Source organism: Ovis aries, chromosome 6 (genome assembly GCF_016772045.2).
Source record: "Ovis aries strain OAR_USU_Benz2616 breed Rambouillet chromosome 6, ARS-UI_Ramb_v3.0, whole genome shotgun sequence".
NCBI classification, from domain to species: Eukaryota; Metazoa; Chordata; class Mammalia; order Artiodactyla; family Bovidae; genus Ovis; species Ovis aries.
In genome coordinates, this window is record NC_056059.1 from 93122622 (window position 1) to 93141915 (window position 19294).

The 19294-nt window shown below is 36.9% G+C and overlaps 1 protein-coding gene across 7 annotated transcripts in view; it reads right to left on the reverse strand.

Moving 5' to 3' along the window:
* Positions 1-1299: 1299 nt before the first annotated feature.
* The window catches only part of CNOT6L (CCR4-NOT transcription complex subunit 6 like), a 117207-nt gene continuing 99212 nt past the window's right edge, over positions 1300-19294 (reverse strand). For all 7 annotated transcript variants that reach the window (XM_015096574.4, XM_012180231.4, XM_004009932.5 and 4 more), the window contains 3 exons: positions 16690-16917; positions 13769-13971; positions 1300-8702 (listed from right to left, as the gene is read on the reverse strand). In XM_015096574.4, the coding sequence (XP_014952060.1) occupies positions 8490-8702; positions 13769-13971; positions 16690-16917 (644 nt within the window). In that variant the 3' untranslated portion in view covers positions 1300-8489. The remainder of the gene's footprint in view (positions 8703-13768; positions 13972-16689; positions 16918-19294) is intronic.

Consider the following 19294-nt stretch of genomic DNA (forward strand, 5'->3'; position numbering starts at 1 on the left):
AGACCAATCAGTAGGCACTGAGCTTTCAGCCTAGGGATTTGTTCTTGGCAATCTGTCCCAAGTAATCTGTCAATATCTTTCCTAGACACTTGTTAAACTGGATAGTTCAGTTTTTTGTTTTTTTTTTTTTTCCACTCTCTTCAAGAATAATCTTGTCTCAGAGAAGAAAATGCCAATCCACTTCAGTATGCTGGCTGGGAAATCCTTTGGACAGAAGAGCCTGGCAGGCTACAGTTTATGAGGTAGCAAAGCCGGACACAACTACACGACTAAACAACAAATTCTCGTTCCTTTCCAATGCTGTCTCCTTGTTAATCTTTTTTACCTTTATTACTAGCTACTGCAGTAGCTTTTGTTTTGAATTTTACTAATAAATGGGAAAAGAACTTGGCTTTATTATCCTTTTTAATATCCTAAAACTTTTGAGTACTAAAATTTGCATTTAAATAAAAAAAGGAATAATCTTATCTCAATCATACCATGCCTTAATAGTATTTTTCTACTGAATATCTATAATTTTCAGAATTCCTAATTATTTCACTGTGTGCCTTTCCCTCCCCTCCTCCAAGATTCTAAGGTTTAAGACACCTTTAATTACAACACTTCATTCTTAGTCATAAATAGAAGATCTGGAATGTAAATTCTTGGAGGATGGGGAGCCTGTCCATCTTTATGCCGCACAAAGCATCTAGTTCATAGCAGAGACTTGTTTATTGAGTGAATTTACTGTACATCTTGGCAGGTCTGCCTGTTGAGATTGGTCCATACTGGTAACTCAGCATATCTGGTTGATAGTTGTCTTGTCAGTCAGAATGGGCTAGATTATGCTTTAATAACAAACATTTATTCAAGGACGACCCTGTGACTTGGCAGTTGTTTTCACTTACACTACATGTCCTATGCTGGTCAGCAGAGGAGCTCTGTTCATCAAAGCTACAAGGACCTAGGATGAAAGGTCTGATCTCAACATATATTTCTATGATCATCAAGGCAAGAAAAGGGAATACCTATGACAAATTGTACACTGGCTATTAAAGCCCCATTCAGAGGTCACATGTCCCTCTGTTCAGATTTCTTCAGCCAAAGTAAGTCTCATAGCTACAATTATCTTACAAATCTTTTCTAAACAAAGTGTTGCTTAAGGAGTACTGTACTTTGCTCTAGGAAAAATGTTACATAATATGAATTTGTAATTTGTGCCTGACCCTGGCTCCCAACTTCACTTTAGAAGAGACGTGCTGATCTTAGAGCAGACCCTTACACTACACACATCAACAGTAAAAAACCAAGACAAAGGTATGCAGTTGCAAAATGGCCATTTATTGCCTACAGGGGAAGGACGGGAGGGAGAGAAGGGGAAGTACACAGGTGCAAGGAAACAAGCATATATTTAGCCCTATACATCATGTGTGAGCAGTACCCAATCTCCAAAATGGAAAAAAGTATTTTGTCATCTGACATAGTAGTTAAGGTTCTTAAGCACCTCCCTCCTGAGCTGCCACAAGATTTAAAAGGCAGGACTGCTTTGTTTAGTCAATGTTCACATTAATGAAAAAATACTACCACCCAACTGTGTCCTTTTGCACACACATTTTGTACAGTGTCTATTGTGAAAAACATCTCAGCTGAGCAGTTTGGTCAAGATTCAGACCTCATGAACTGTTTAACTGTAATAAATAGAAAAATAAAGCAGCTGGTGATTTTGTCAGAGAGAATGGGTTCCCTAAGAGCAGAACCTCTTTCTCTGGGGATGACAGAGTGTTAAATGCTTAGAACACCACAGAGCCAGTCTATTAGACATTAAACACTAGTAAGCTACAATTCATGGCGCTTCATTAAACCTAATTTTTTAAAAAAAGAAAGGAAGGAAATCTCAGATTTTAAACTGATTATTAGAACACAGTAACAATCTGATTTAGTGCTTGGCTTTTTCTTAGGACAAAAGCAAAGTAAACACACAACTTAAAACAGAAGAATCCATTTTGGAATAGTATCAGTAGAAACTAACCAGTATTTAGGAAAAAAAAAAAAAAAAATCACCAAAACTTCTTGCTCAGTTTTAAACTCATGTGCTTTGCTCTCCAACCATTAAATTAGTTATAAAAACACTTTAGAGGCCACTGAATGACAAAAATGTATGCAAAACAATGAATTATTAATTTAATGCCAAGTAAGGAAAATAAATGAACCCTTCTCTATTCAAATAGTAAATTGAGTGGAAGAGTAAGTCATCTCATGGACAATTAGTTGGCACTTGTTTTATGGTTGAAAGAAATCACAATAGAAAAAATATATATATAAATTAACACGGTGAACTTGACCAACACTCTGGCCCTTTCAGAGAGAAAAGGTACATACACACTCTCAAAAAAAAAAAAAAAAAAAAGAAAGAAAGAAAAAATCATCTCCCTCCTTACCACCCCATTCCACTCACAGACAACAAAACCCAAAGCTGAAACATTCATTCCCCCTCAAAATATACCAAGTACTCCAATGAACTCTATTCCTCCACTTCTCCTAGATGAAAGAATTGCTTGCATTTGGACAACTGTACGAATGCCCATAGTGCACTTCTCAGTGCTGCTGGTGTTTAAGAAATTTGCCACTCACAACACTGAACACTTTCAGATCCAGTGTGCAGTAACACAGCCATCCAAACCCCTCCCCACCCCCCTCCCACCCCCGCCCCAAACTTGGCAGAGCACCGCTCAGGAATTTCAAAGGTAAGGAAATATATTTTAAGCAAGTTAAGCACAGAGAAAAAGGACAGTACAGTTTCTGAATAAATACACACCCAGACCACTGCATCGCTTACTGCATCAAGATCTAAACAAGTAGCGAGAAACTAAGCCTGTTCAGTAAGAAGCAAAGCCATTGTTTGACACATCAATGCTGAGCCAATTGTGTGAGTTAACTAATTAAACAAATGTGATACATATAACCATTGATAAATTGAAAGGAAATACAGTCATATATCAGTAATTAGAAATTAATACAAAACTGAAGAGAGCAATAAAGGACCACTTTTGAGAGGGCTACCATGATTCTTATGCTTAAGGGTGGAAAGTGACAGACATACAAATAGGGACATTACCTCAATTTGGGGAGACTTTTAACAAAAACTACTAGGAGGCATCAAACTATGCCTTCCGAAAGCTGAATATATCCAATGCTACTGTGCCAATAGAGTCATATCACTTGGTGTTTGCATATACTCTTCATAATGTGGTTTGTTTCTGATGACACAACTTCTCATTTCAGTACAATGCTACTAAATTTTTACCACTGCAAAGAAAATGCAGAAATGTCATTTCTTATGCTTTGAAAGTAAAAATTACTTTACCTAAAAACATTCCATTTCTTCGGTGTCATAATGTTTGTTGAACAAAACTTCAACATGCTTGTTTTCCTTTGGTTTCAAGAATAACCCAAGTCTAACCAAACAAACTTATGCCAAAAGAAGTGACTAACTAGGCTAATGAAGCTTGCTTTCCCTGGAATCTCCCTATTTCTTATAGAATTTGTGATTGTTTAACAGAGAAACTTCCACAAAGAAGGTATTTGGTTAAAAACAAGAAACAAGCATGTTTACTTACTACTTTCCTGAAAAGAACTGCCTTTTTTTTTTTCCCTTTATGTAGATCTTGCTCAAAACATCCTGTAGTACAAAGAACTTCTTTTAAGCTCAAAGGTAGACACACAATAAACATGTATCATGTTGTAAAATCCAAGATGCTTTTGGCACCATGTTCCTGAACAGATTACAATTTTGGTAAATAGGCCAGGGTAAGATGTACTAATTTACTTGTGTTGGAATTCAAATTTAGTGATCATGATGCCGTTAAAAAAAAATTACAATCACTCAAAGCAACCGTAAGTATAAAAGTTCTCCTCTGTCTACAAATTCAAAACTTTAATTGAAGTTCCTGGCTTAGAAAAATACTTTAATTTCCCTAGTTAATTTATGAACCTATAATTCACAGAGTTCTAGAAACAGGATACAATTCAGAAGGAAAAAGTTAAATCTTCCACACATTAGAAAGGTGATTTTTTTTTTAAAAGGGAGAGGACAGGTGGAAGAGAAAGACTACCTTACAATGTGAGAATTCACACTTCTGTCAAACTGTTAAGTATATATGAGTGCTATTTTGAAAATGTGCAATAAAGCCTTTGCCTGCTATGAAACTGTTATTCTTATGGTCTGCCAAATGTATCAGAAACTGATGATGCTGTTTGTGACTGAAGCTACTCTCAGTCAGTACATTTTATAAAGTGATTAAAATCCCTCAGGAACTCAGAATATAAGGCCTTAGAAACAAAGTCAGTCAGTCCTGGGACACAGTTGACTTTTATTGCTAGAAAATCTAGCCTTGGATTAGGAATGCCAAACCATATGCCTCTGGTTCTCTCGAAGAACACATTTAACCTATTTTTTCCTTGTGCTTTCTCTATTCCTTGCTTTTTGATTTAAAAGTATAGTTGGCACTAGTGATTTTTAGAAGCTCTTAGAAATGCAAATACAAACTTAATTTTTCACCCACTTAAAGTATATACTTAGGAGATACAATTTTAAAACGGAACATTGTATGTTTGCCCATGTTCCAGTTTTAATGCGTCACATCCTCAGTCCTAATACAACCCACCACAGAATCAAGTGATATGAGCCTTCAGTATCTTTCAGCTTTCTCCCTTGCTTCTCTTTGATTTAATATATAACTTTAACACGGTTGAATATATAACTTTTATCAAAGAATAGGGACAAATAAGAAATGAAGCTTTATATTTCTGCAAACTATAACACTAAAACACAGTGGCTTCTTTAATACATTCACACAGAATGCTTATTAGTAAAATTAAATATCTGCCTATGACCATCAGAAAAGTAATTTGAAAAGAAAGAGCTTGGAAAAAGGCAAATGGGAGGGAGGAAAAGCTGGTCTCAGAACCCATTGTGCCATACCTGACTTTAACATGTGATATTCAAACGAATGGTCACATGCCTTACATCAAAGAAATGAAACAAAAATATTCAGCTACATTGTACAAAATTTTTTTTTACATAAAACATCATAAATCTTGAACAGATTTACTATATCTGAATTCTAAAAAGTTGCCTATAGAATGGTGCTGGGATTCTGTTCTCTGCTTGCTTTTAGGCAGTGCTGTTGCTTAAAAGTTGACACCAGGCACAATATTTTAAAACAAAGTCAACAAGCAAGGAGCAGTAAGTGGATCTGAGCCTTTCTCAGATGTCAGTCCTGAGGATGCTGCAAGATTTCCCCATCAAAATATGTAAAGCTATGAGGCGGATACTGATGCCTGAGAGAGTGGGTGACGTGACGTGACATGCACTTGTATGACTGTTGTAATGGCAAACAGTGCAGTTTTCCCTTCCTCAAACAACACTGTTTTGATAAATTTAAAGAACACTCCAGTTCTTAGACAGATATCAGAAATCATATTTAACAGTTTAAAAAAATAAAACATTTTCACAATCTAAAAATGCCCAAATTTTCTTTAACCTTCAGATAAAATATGCAGCAGTCCCATGGCATAAAGCTTATTAACTTATTCTGAGAACCAGAAAGTATATGAGCATAAATATTTTACTTTCATTGAATATACACCGTTATGTCATTCACCTCTTCCTTTTGGCTTCTCATGCCAAGGTTCCAAATGGCATGCGTTTTCAACAAGACAATACTGAGGGGAGCAGCATTTCTGATCATCTGAATTGGCAGCTCAAAACAGATACCACTCCTTTTACAAAGGGAACAAAGGGTGAAGGCTGTGTGAAATTTGGGCAGTGGGCTCAAGGGAAACCGTGCACATGAGATTTGGGTTACCATGCCCCAAGTGTGTTTGCCACCCAAAACATAACACAATTACCTACTTCAACAGGGCTACTACCAACATTTACTAAAACCACATTAAAAATACACAGGATAATGAATGGTTTGAAAGAGTGCATTTGGAAGCAGAGAGAACCCAATTACACACCTTCCTGCAACAGAGTGCCTCGATCATACACAAAATAAACTTAAGCTGTTTACAATGTTTCCCAATTTTTTTTTTATTTTTCCCTCTACATTTAACTATTAAAAAAGTTTTTTTTATTAATAAATGGGCTCCTCTGTGGTTCATATACAATCATAAGTGAACTTTAAATTCCATTTTATACAAACATCTCAAAAAATATTGGGAGTGAAGTATGGTAAGAAATATTGCTCACATTGCTAATTAACATGCGTATATGAGAAGAGGAAAATGTATTAGTTAGTGCATATACCTCCAGAGCAGAAAACCCACCCAAAACAAGAGATAAAAATAAAACATACAGTAGCTGATTACAAAAAAAGGTAATGTCCACAAAATTAAGTTTTTCATGCTATTCTACTTTCCAGTACTATGCTTCAGGTAATCAATTTGCATGGCTAGATGTTGAATGCTTGAGGTATATAAGAAGGGATACCTGCACACTGAGGAAAATCTGTCATCTTAAGGGTTGTTTATTGTGTTTGTTTATTCTGGTATCTTGACATTTTTAAAAGAATATTTTATTTACATCAAACTTCACTCAACTACAATGACATTCCAATTATAATAGATGACAAACCACGCCTCCATCACTAGGCACTTTTAAAAGGGAGTTTAGGCTTTACAGAACCCTTCTGATGCAATCCTATATCTGATATCACATCATCCCACCACCCTTGTCCCACTAAAATTACCCTTCAGGGGAAATATTATCTTATGTAGCCTGATTAATTTACTACGGAAGAAATTAGTATAAAATGACCAAAGGAAATGCATCATTTAAGACTAATAAAACAGCCTAAGATGTCAGCTTTCAAAGAGGAGACAAATTGTATATATTTAAAACTAATTAAATAATTTAAATTTGACCTGTACTTTATATATTAGTGAGACACAAATATAGGCTATTTTCTTTTAAAATTTCATTCACATAATGGAAAATTTCTTGTTTATTAAAAATATCACATTTTGAGACTAGAAACAGTAAAGTGCATGAAAAGTTTAAAATATAAATTTCAGAAAACTCTTATAGCAGCAAAAAAGCAGAATAAAGAAAAACTTAAAAACACAGACACAACCTTTTCCTGTTACTGTGCCATAATTAACATCAAGTAGCCAACCAATTTTTCCCCCAGAAAACGGTATTGCGTTCACTGTCTCTTGAGTCACAGATTTTCAACTGGCCCCTCCTGGGCGAAAAAAGGATTCCAACGTATCTAAAGAGTATATCAATAGTTGGGAATAAACCAGTAGCTTCTTAATTCAACCCTGACAGACAACAGAAACAAAGATTAAAAGCATATAATGGCCATTTGGCAACTAGAGTCAGGAAAAATGATTCAAGGTTTTCAACTACTTCCTGTTCTCTCTCTCCCCCAAATCCTTTCCATTGTCACCTCAAAAAGCCAAAACCAAAAGCCACTTGACCTACTTTGGGAAACATGAGAAATATCTGTATAGCTTTCCACCTCTAAAACTTTGATCAGGGCCTTTTCATTCAGTAGTTATTTCTTTTAACATATGCCCACAACAGCAAAAATGAAACAGATCATATAATATCTGTTTTTCCAGCACAACCAGGCAGAAAAGGGTGGATGGAAATAATTTAAAAAAAAAATACTGGACAATAATTTTAGGGGCATCCTAGACAGGCCAAATTCTGTTTTCAAGGTGTGCGGCAGTAGAAATTACCCGTTGTTTTCCTATAAATAAACTGGAGAGACAGGCTTAGAATTAATATTTCTAGTAAGGTTATAATAGGGGAACAAAATACAGAATGATTGCTCAAAAATCAAAACAAAACAAAAAAATCAACCAGCGCTTGCCTACAAATTGTGTGCTGTTAAATGCTTGATTTTTAAAGCATACTGTGCAATCATCTTTAATTCCTCAATTCTTGTCATTATGGCTAGTTTATGTACAGATCTAGCAAATATAAGTGCTTTGTTAATGTGCAAATGACTGGGGAGCCAAAAATCAGTTTGTTATGGAAAACGAATTCAAGAAAGTTTCCTGCAAGGCATACCATCATTCAGTTTAAAATCTCACAGTTATAGTCTTTAAAAACTGCCTTTAACAAAAATGAAAAATGGTTGGCTCACTTGAAAACATTCAAAACAAAGTATTTGTTTTGGAAAAACAAATACATTTGTTGTTGGGCCTTGAATTGGTGATTTATCAATTATGAATGCTGACTCCTAATATAATATGAAGACAGTCCAACTTAAAAACATGTTAAATCAAAAATTTGGAAACAGTAATACTTTGGTTCCAGCCCTAGTGCCAAATGATACCAATATGCACAAAATTGTACAAAATCTTATAGCAAACACATAATGAAAGGAACCTGAAGAAGCAGCTTAAGGATGGCCATACTTCACTCCTACATACTTTGATTTACAACTGTACAGGTCCATAGCAACAGATCCCCGTCTTGGCGGGGTAGTACTCCACTACCTCCGGTTAGGCAAGTGAACACCATTGACAAGAGGCAGGAGTGGAGGGTGGAGTTCAAGTTGTGTTAACAGTGAGAAGTGGTCTGAAGGGATGTGAGGGTGTGGACACCCAGTGATGTTGTTCTCAACCAGCCATTGAGGATCTAAAGGCCCCAGGACACCAAGCACGTTCATATGAGTCTTGGAATAGAAAATGTAGTCAATCACGCCCTGAAAAGAGATTGGGGGTTGGAAAAAGAGAAAAATATATGCTTAGATAAAAAGAAAAACCCAAGATATATAAAAGAACAATTCATAATTTGCAAATGACAAATACCTGAGTAACCTGTATTTCTGGTACCCGCTGTCTTCACAATGGGTCAAATTAAGCTCAAATCTTGAATAAGAATTATGTGAAATAAAAGTGGCTAGAGTACCTAGGTACACAGTACCTAGCAGAACCACAACACCTTGCACATGCGCTCATCTAAAGCAGATTAATGAAATAAGTCGTGTCTGACTCTTGTGATCTCATGGAGTGTAGCATGCTAGACTCCTCTCTGTCCATGGGACTTTCCAGGCAAGAATACTGGAGTGGTTTGCCATTTCTTTCTCCAGGAGATCTTCCCAACCCAGGGATCAAACCCGGGTCCTCTGCACTGCAGGCAGATTCTTTACCGACTGAGCTACAGGGAAGACCTCACATGTGCACAATGGTAAGCAAACTGAGAAGCTAAATAAGCCTACCAAATCATGTCTAAGCCTCTCCAGAATTGGCTTGCTTGGGCCAGTGAAATCTCATTTATCAGTATAAACATTATGGAAACTGCACTGACTCTTCTTGTTCCAATAAGCAGAAAATAAAGATATTTATACATATACAGTTAATTAAAAGCTATGACAAAAATAATTCTTTTAATGAAAACTAGCATTACTTTCAGTTATTTGTACATCAACCCAACACATCTGAATGAAGCCATTGTAAAGCATGTACCCAGACTGCTAATTCTAGCTCAGCTTTCCCAGATTTTATACATGTATACAAAATATTGCATATATTTAATCATTCTAATCTGTTCTTTAGTTTAGAATACTCATTTTCACAAATCCCGGTGTACTATAAATTCTGGATTCCTTGCTGCATAAAAATACCTCAGCAAAAAACATTCAGCAGAGACCTATGTACGTATTCAGTTGTACATCTTAGAATTAGATGATTTGCTTTATCTAAACTGTAAGTTTCAAAACAAGTGTGTTTGGTTTTGCCCTGGGTTGTGCATATGCAAGAAGGTAAAGTCAACTTTCTTCCTTCCCACAGCAACAGAGCCTGAACCCAAGCATGGAGAGACTTTCACACTTAGAAGTACTAGTTTTATTTATAAATACTATATATAGTGAGTTCCAGCTAATATTTTAGAGTATCACAGTGAAATGGGCTACCAAAAAAAAAAAGAACTTAATGAAAAAAAATTATACTGTGAAATTTTCTGAACAATTACCTTAGTTTGCTAATTTGGACACAACCAAGACCAAAACAACCAAATAGTTCTTTTGAGGGAGAGGGCTTTATTCAACAATAAGTATACTTTAACCCTACTTTACCACAAATTAAGGAACCTACTTGAATCCAGGGGAGTACACTCTGCCATCAATGTTCCAAGTCCAAACAGTAAAGAAATGACATTAGTACAAAGTATTTTTATCCCTTCCTTTTGACTAATGCCTAGTTTTGCAGTGCCATTTTAGAAAAAGGTCCACAAGAGTCACAGTGGCTTTCCTTTCCTTTATGAGACCACCTTTTTTTACTTCAGCAAACACATTTAAAACATTTATGTTTTACACAAATAAAACATTTTCAACTACTTCTGTTGAATAAAACCTCCTATATCTTATCATTTTATTATAAAGTGTCATTATGCACATTAGTTACTAGGGCTAGAGAATCCTTTGTAAATACAGACCCCAATAAATACGTTAAGCATTCTAGAAAGTAGATGTATTTTAACTGGAGACATCACTTGTAACTATTTTCTTGGTTTGAAACATCCAGAGTAAAAGCTCTTATCACAAGCCTTAGAAAGATCAAGTCTGATAGCTCGAATATTTATACATATGTAGGTACATTTGTACACTGTATCATATTCACAAATAAGGTTACAGACTAACAATTCTCAACCTTTTCTGATTCAAACTCTTTTTTAAAAGACACTAAGGCAGGAAAATAGTCTTTGTATTAGTAAAGACTGCAGGTAAATCTAGAATGGTGTATGAGAAAAAAGTAAAAAGCAAAAATAGTTTATGAGCTAGCAATGTGTTAAGCTTTGTTTTGTAAAGAATGTGAGAAAATTATACACTATAAATTTCATAATGTAACAAAGATTTACTATTTGACATAACAGGTAAAAAGTCTTCTCTCTTCATTAAACGGTTCAGACACACCCTTGGACTGATGCAAGGAGGGATGGGTGGTAAAAGCAGCAGTCAGTTTTAATCAGCGGTTGATTCAACTGATTGGGTGTCATGCACTGAACGTTTGTATTCCCCCCAAATTCATGTGAAAATTCTAATCCCTAAGTATAAGGAGGTGGAGCGTTTGGCAGATGACTAGGTCATAAAGATGAAATTCTCATGAATGGGATTGAAGTGAAGTGAAAGTCACTCAGTCATGTCCGACTCTTTGCGACCCCATGGACTATGCAGTCCACGGAATTCTCCAGGCCAGAATACTGGAGTGGGTAGCCTTTCCCTTCTCCAGGGGATCTTCCCAACCCAGGGATCAAACCCAGGTCTCCCATATTGCAGGCGAATTCTTTACCAGCTAAGCCACCAGGGAAGCCCATGAATGGGATTAGTGCTCTATAAAAAGGAGTCCCAGAGAGCTCTCTCTTCACCACGTGAGGATGCAATGAGAAAACAGCTGCCTGCAACCCAGAGAACAAGCCTCACTAGAACCTGATCATGTTGGCACCTGATCTTAAACTTCCAGCCTTCAGAAATGTAGAAGTAAAGTTTGTTGTTTTATAAGCCACACAGTATATGGTATTCTGTCATGGCAACCTAAACTCACTCAGATACCTGGTCTACAAGTATAAGTCTCCTAACTGCTTCAAGTGACTCCAAATTACTTCCAGATTAAATGACTCAGTTCCAAGTACCACTTTTCTACATTTCTAATTTATTCAAGAACCAAGAAAGTAGACAAATGCTAGGTCAAAATGAACAAAATTTAACTGTTCCCCACTGATGCAATGGCAGGATACTAGACTTGGATCTGTATTTAACACTAAGCACATGACATTTTTATATTTGACGTTACCTATCCTTTTCTACCAACTGCCTTCAAAAGTGGTACATCACCAGTTACATAAAATTCTTTGTATGAAACTGAAGTTTATTGTCTGCTACTTACTCCAAAATTAATTCTCTCTAGTCAGGTATGCCCTTAGTTTTTCTCTCTGATCATTCTTCTTTTCCACTCTATTCCACCCTCCCGTCTATCTACTAGCCAGAGATCATATTTATCTTCCCATTCATGCCTCTCTCACACATGCTTATAGTTCTGTCCTTTCTCATCCTATCATATATATGCAAACATCACTCTCTGAGCTATGCACTTTTGATTCTTTAGCTGTACTTCTGTAAACAGTATAAATGGTTCAACAAGATTTTTTAATTCAATACTAATACATTAGATCTTTTGAAGAAATATCAAGAAAAGATTTTAAAACTACTCAGATGATTGAGGAAGATGGCTTAAATTAACATTCTAGATTTTATTTCCCCTATTTTTACTTTATGGACAGTCTTTTTAAGTACACACATACCAAAACAACACTAAGAGTTGTAGAACCACTGAATATTTACCTTACGGAGCCTTTTGTAGGTATTCTGGGTTGTGCTGGCAGAGATGTATTATATACCACTGTATAGGATTTAACCTATATATTTAACTGTGTATCATTAAGTCCAGAGGTTTTCCTTTAGGCTTACACAGGAGCAGTGGAGTGATAGAGTTAGCTGGACATTTCATCCCAACTCAAGTGTTCAATGGTATGATGTTGGGAGCTTGAAATGTACTACAGTGAGAGTACCTGTACCACAGAAGTCTGCAAACACTACAAATTTGGGTTTTATTTCTCAGAAAGCTGGTTGTTAAATATTCATCAGCACATTATTGCATATGAGTGATCTGAACAAAATCAATTATCTCTGCATAGTATTACCTACTCAAACAGTTAAAACACTAAAATTAGATTCGACCTATAAACAATTTGTTTCCATTTCTTGATTACAAAAACTGATGAATAACATCAGCACATAAATTTCCTGTTTTCTTCCTACTATCTGTTTCTTGGAAACAGGCTAACAAGCACTGAAATGGAAAAGGTTACTGGAGATGTGCCAGAGCCCAATTCATAAATTTCCTTTGGTGTTTTATTAAATTCCCTTTAGGGCTTCTTACTCCTAACTATTTTCCAACATCTGCACTTTTAGGATAGTATAAGACTTTAGGATAGATTCCTGAAATGACAAAAAGTCAAACAAAGGTACAAGAGAAGAGCTACAAGCAGACAGAATGATCAGAAAATTTGCAAATGCAAAGGGATTAACTACAGAAAACCCAGTATCAATCAATGTTTCAAAAGAACAACTGATCCTATAAAGCTGATCCTCTTAATTTTTTTTCTTATTTTGCAAAAAAATCTTTCTTGTTCTTTTACTAAGCTAGAGTGGTGGTCCACTGCCTGGTAATCTATTAGTATGACCACGTGGCTATAAAATAAACCCTAAGTACAACCTTTCTAACCACATATCCCCAAAAAAACCTGGAAAATTTTAAGATAAGTATCAATGGAAAGGACTAAGAAAATTTTGAGGGAATACTCTACAATTCATTCAAGATGAGTTTAGCTTTATCAAGTTGGATAAAGCTTACTATTTGGATCCTTACTGAAAGTCAGGGATGGTATGGTTTATTATTATTATATTAATAAACACAAAGTGCTTTTGAACAGTACCTGGCACATACACAGTATTTTGGAAATTTCTGCTATTATCATAGTTATTTGAAATTTGAAGAAATGAATTTTCAAAGAGGATTCTCAGTTCCACAATAACAGCCACAAAACCTAACAAACCTCCTTACATATTTAGGTGTACACTTAGCCAAGACATTTAGAGAATGTAAAAACTCCTAAAGATTATACAATTAAACGTAAGTAACATATCTCCAGCTCTTTCTTGTCACATGTTTGTATTTGACATAATTTCCATGCCAGCCCAGAGGCTTCACTCACTTTGAAATCAAAGGTGTAATTGGTGTAAGGCATCAAGTTATTTTCATAGGCGCTCTTCAGTTGGAAGCCATGTGTGATTCTCCCTTCTGAGCTTCCATTCTTCCCATTGCAGCTGAAGTTCATAAGACATTCATTGTACCTTAGTTCCTTGAAGTCTTTGTGGTTGTCAGCTACTCCTCCATTGCTTAAATATTCCACAACACCTGGCAGAATAAAGAAAGAAGAAACACTACCATTTAGCATTTAGACCTTACAGAAGACTTCACAGACAAAATCTGCTGCCCAGTACATGTACCCAAGTTCAGAGTGGATTTATTACACTCAACATTTATTTTTACTTATGAAATTGCCTTCTTTAGGTTAATGTTGCTACTGCTGCTAAGTCGCTTCAGTCGTGTCCGACTCTGTGCGACCCCATAGACGGTAGCCCACCACGCTCCCCCGTCCCTGGGATTCTTCAGGCAAGAACACTGGAGTGGGTTGCCATTTCCTTCTCCAATGCATGAAAGTGAAAAGTGAAAGTGAAGTCGCTCAGTCGTGTCCGACTCCCAGCAACCCCATGGACTGCAGGCCACCCGGCTCCTCCATCCATGGGATCTGCCAGGCAAGAGTACTGGAGTGGGTTGCCATTGCCTTCTCCAAGCAGCCTCTCCCATTTCTCACTGTTGTTGGCTTCCTCTCCATTTCTGTCCTGACCAGTTCAGACCCCTCTCCCAGGCGCCACACCGTTCTATATCCTCTTAGACAATCCCCTTAGACACCTCCCTATGTACACCTTAAACAGTTTGCCCCGAACTCATTTTTTTTGCTAAACCTGCTCTTCCCCTCCTTCCCTAACCCAGTAATGGGCCCACCATGTGCTCAGAGACCCAAGCCCCAAGCCTGGGAGTCATTTTGACTCCTCTTCCCTCACCCCCACCCCTCTTCTGTCAGTTATCTGACCCCGTTCATCATCTCACTTCCTAAATATCCCTGTTAATGTTAGGAAATCAAATATCATCAATTTCATATGGTTCAATCAAACTGAATATTTCAGAGCAAAATATCTGGATCACCCTGGAACAGAACAGCTTCAGTTTTCTTAATGGCTCTTCAAGATGAACATGATTCCCAGGGTCTAGGGCAGCATTCACTAGGAAAGTCTTGACCCTATATGTTTGTAGAATATCATTCCAAAGCAACCTCTCTTTAGTATTTCACCATTCTATCCAGTCAGTTAACAATTTCTAGACTACATTATAAAAATTTTTAAATCATTCACAACAAAAATAGACTTTTGCATCTTCAACACTGCAATGTCTAGCTTCAGGAAGGCAACATCAATCTTTGTTTCAGGCTACAGTGAGACTTTTCAGTCACCCTAAGTAAGACATTATATGCTGGAGGTAGATCACTTGGTCAAAAATATTGGACGTGTCTAAAAAGCTAAAGAGAGTAGAAGCATTCAAAAACAGAATACCACCTCCACTGGGTAAGTAAACATGGAAAAAAATACTGCAATCTTTCTGATGATGATGATTAGTTAACGCTGTCACACATCTCTTTCTATTTGTGAGTCAGGAAAGGCAGTAACATACATAAAGAAAAAATGATGAGCACAACATCAGTACTGTGAATAGCTGAAAAGGGGCTATTATTTATCTAGCAGTTATTACATGCTCTTACACTGCTGTAAGAGCCCTACACATTTAAACCTTACAAACAACTCCATGAAGTGGATAAAATGATTATCCCTTTATTTAAAAATGAGGAACTTAAGTCATACATTGCATACATCCTAAGAGGGAGAACCAGGATCCAGCCCTGAGAGTCTGGCTTGAGCCAACTCACTCTGCTGTGATGGCAAATGACAGTCAAATGAGATGGGAGAAACCTGTGCAGGAGGGCAACAGAGGAGGACATGGGTAAGGTGTCAAAGGGGCCAGGAGCTGGAAACAAACTTTTGTCAATGGATGATTTCGGCTTTTATTTGCTAAGGAGGGAAAGCAAAGGTATTTTCTACGCGTGAGACTTTTATTTATATTACAGTTTTAAGTGTTTGGGTTATTTTACATTTATTATTGAGTGGTTGTTTTAAACAATTTAAAGTAGCTTACTGAATATATACAAAATTTAGAATATGTTTTGGTAACAGCAAAACAACAATAATGTTTTACATTTGAATTTTAATATCTAAGTGCAGAACTGATTTTTTTTCTTTTTAACAAAGATCTAAAATAATTTAAGTTAGGACATAAAGAGGTTAAAAGGAGCTCAAGATGTAATGTGAAATCCTAAGATAATTCTGATCATTCTTCTGTCACCAAGTATCAGAATTAAAGGATTTTAATGAACTCACTCAAAGGTTACCAATGTTATTAAACTAGATAGCTATATGTGCTGAACATTTTCTAGTTGCCTCTCAGGTCACCCTTCTCCATTGCACTCTTTGACACAGGAGGCTGACCTTGACTTACATCAACTGCAAACCCCTCCCCACTCTTGGATTTGGTCAGTGGACAGCAGTGGTGAGAGATCAGAGGACAGAAGCAGAGACAGGCTAAGATATATACTCCCCTGGCTCCCTTCTTGTTGGTTTGCCAGTGACTGATTGCATCCCAGTTCAAATCCGTGGCTCCTATTACATGGCCCTCTCCTCATAACTACTGTTTCCAAGTTCTGATAGCAGCTCCCACCCCTTTCCCTAATTCCCCCTGGAGCAGGGTACTGTGTCATTCATTGTTTTGTGTCCCTTAACCTTTGGAAATAGCTTAGCTGAATAAACTCTTCTCAATTACCCCATATCCTATTCCTGGGATTCTTACAGATACACTCTTGAATTTAGAAGAGAAATTCTCTGCTCAAAAGTTAAGAGCCAGCTGACCTTTCAACTAGAAGTAAAAGCAAAGTTGAACGCGAATAGTAAATCATGTTATCAATACCTGAATCTGGCAATGAGTTAAGATCTGCACATAGCACCAGCGGGATGGAATTAGGATCTGCGGTTGGGCTGCCAGGCCTGCTTGAGGCTTTCTCCAGAATGTTTTTAACCTCTGAGACAAACATCATGGTCTGAATGAGTTTCACATCAGAATACTCTGGGTCCCAATGCATGTGGGCATTTGCCACTATAAGCAGCTGTTTGTCTGCAGCATGAATAGGCTTCATACCTAAATTTAAGCATTAGGGAAAACAAAGGTAAGATTATACTTTATTATAAAAAAGCAGTATCTTAAAAAGAGTTTTTCCCCCAAACCCATAATCACTTCTTTACTCTTTTCCATTAATTTCTATTTCCCCCCTTTAAAACATAAAACAGTTCTTAGAAGCTAAAGTGCTGAGATTCTGATAATCCCAATATGGGGGTAGACAATCTGTAGCCCATAGCTCATCACCTGTGTTTGTACAGCCTGTGTGAGCTGAAGCTGGTTTTACATTTTTTAAGGGTTCTACAAAAGGAGACTGTGACAGAGACTGTATGTGTCCCACAGAACCTAAACTATTAACTAACTACCTGGTCCTTTATAGAAAAAGTTTGCCAAATCCTGCTCTGTATCCAAGTTAGGATCTATCCCATCATATAACCAGTATTTGATTATACTGGTTTGATTTGCTTGATTTGCTGAGTTTAGTGTAAAAAAGTAGTTTAAATATCTGTCACGTAAATATCACAATAACCTAGTGAAGTAGGTTTTTAGTTATCTGAATCACCTAAACCTTAATTTAAATCCTTCCCACTGCCCAGTATTCATTCACTTTGCATTTTCTGAGCACATCAGTGACAAAGTCAGTAGTTAAATGCAAGAACATGATATTAATCTACACAAAATAAAGGAAGGAAGTGAATTTGCTATGAATCTGCTACGAAAATCTTCATACCATACACTCAGAAGAAGTAATTTTAAAAATGAGAATTAGGAAGTATGCTCTCAAAAGTCTGGCATGGCTTTCAGATGTGGCTTTGTTATTTGATGCTGGGAGGGATTGGGGGCAGGAGGAGAAGGGGACGACAGAGGATGAGATGGCTGGATGGCATCACCGACTCGATGGACGTGAGTTTGAGTGAACTCCGGGAGTTGGTGATGGACAGGGAGGCCTGGCGTTGCTGCAATTCGTGGGGTCACAAAGAGTCGGACACGACTGAGCAACTAAACTGAACTGAACCTTTATTACTAATAACTTAACCATTCTGGTATTCAGGTTCATTTGGACAATGAGATATTCAACTACAAAATTTCTGAGGTTATTTTTTCCCCGAAAATACTGTTTTATAATTCTGCCAAAATAAATATTAACATGCCGGGCAAGGATAACACATTAAAAATTTGCCCCTTGAAAGAGATGATAAGCATGTTTGGAGGGAAAAACTGAAAATTCAACTCAGTTAAGATACACTGACAGAGAAAGATATCCATAAAATTTTTAAGGCATAAAACTCAATATGCATGGGGTGTATGTGTGTGTGCACACTCAGTTGTGTCTGACTCTTTGCAACCCCATAAACTGTCACCCACCAGGCTCCTCTGTCCATGGAATTTTCCATGCAAGAATAGTGGAGGGAGTTGCCATTTCCTTCTCCAGGGGATCTTTTCAACCCAGACACTGAACCCACATCTCTTATGCTTCCTATATTGGCAGGTAGATTCATTACCAGCTGAGCCACCAGGGAAACCAATATACATGGTATGATGCCATTGGGCTTCCCTGGTGGCTCAGAGGTTAAAGCGTCTGCCTGCAATGTGGGAGACCCGGGTTCAATCTCTGGGTCGGGCAGATCCCCTGGAGAAGGAATTGGCAACCCGCTCCAGTATTCTTGCCTGGGAAATCCCATGGACGCAGGAGCCTGGTGGCCTACAGTCCACAGAGTTGCGAAGAGTCGGACACGACTGAGCAACTTCACTTTCACTTTCATACACATATACACTAGTAATGTGTAAATAATGAGTAAGAGTTACTCCTAGAGTGTATGAATAAGATGGGACGCTCATGTTTTACTCTATATACTCTGGTACTGTTGGAATACTAGATACATACAAAATTAACTTTTCTATTGAAATTTCTGTAACAGATTTCTTAAAAATTTTTCTATTGAAAATATAAACTCTGCAGAAAGACTGGATTTTCTCAGTCTATTATTTTGGTAAAGTTAAGTTTCCATCTTACCAAGCTATAATTATCTTTAATGTTGAGTAAACAAGTAACTGAAGTATCTTTTATATGTGATAGAAACAGTCATTTTAAAGCAATTTTGTCATAAGACAAAAAACCTGCAGCCCAAATTCTCTAAGCTATCATCTTTTCCTAGAAGTTTTATAGTGTCATTTGTGGCTGTAGATTAAATATTCACTATATTAAATATTAAAAACTTGCCCCTTTAAAGAGACCATAAGCACCTTCTATAATATTAAATTCCTCCTCTAGGAGTATGAGAGATATTTCAGAATATGAAAGTGTCAACTGTATAATTTACACTTACTCTTCTACAGATTAAAAGGGGAGTAAAACTCCAAAAGAAATTCAATGTTCGCATTACCAGAAAAAACGTAC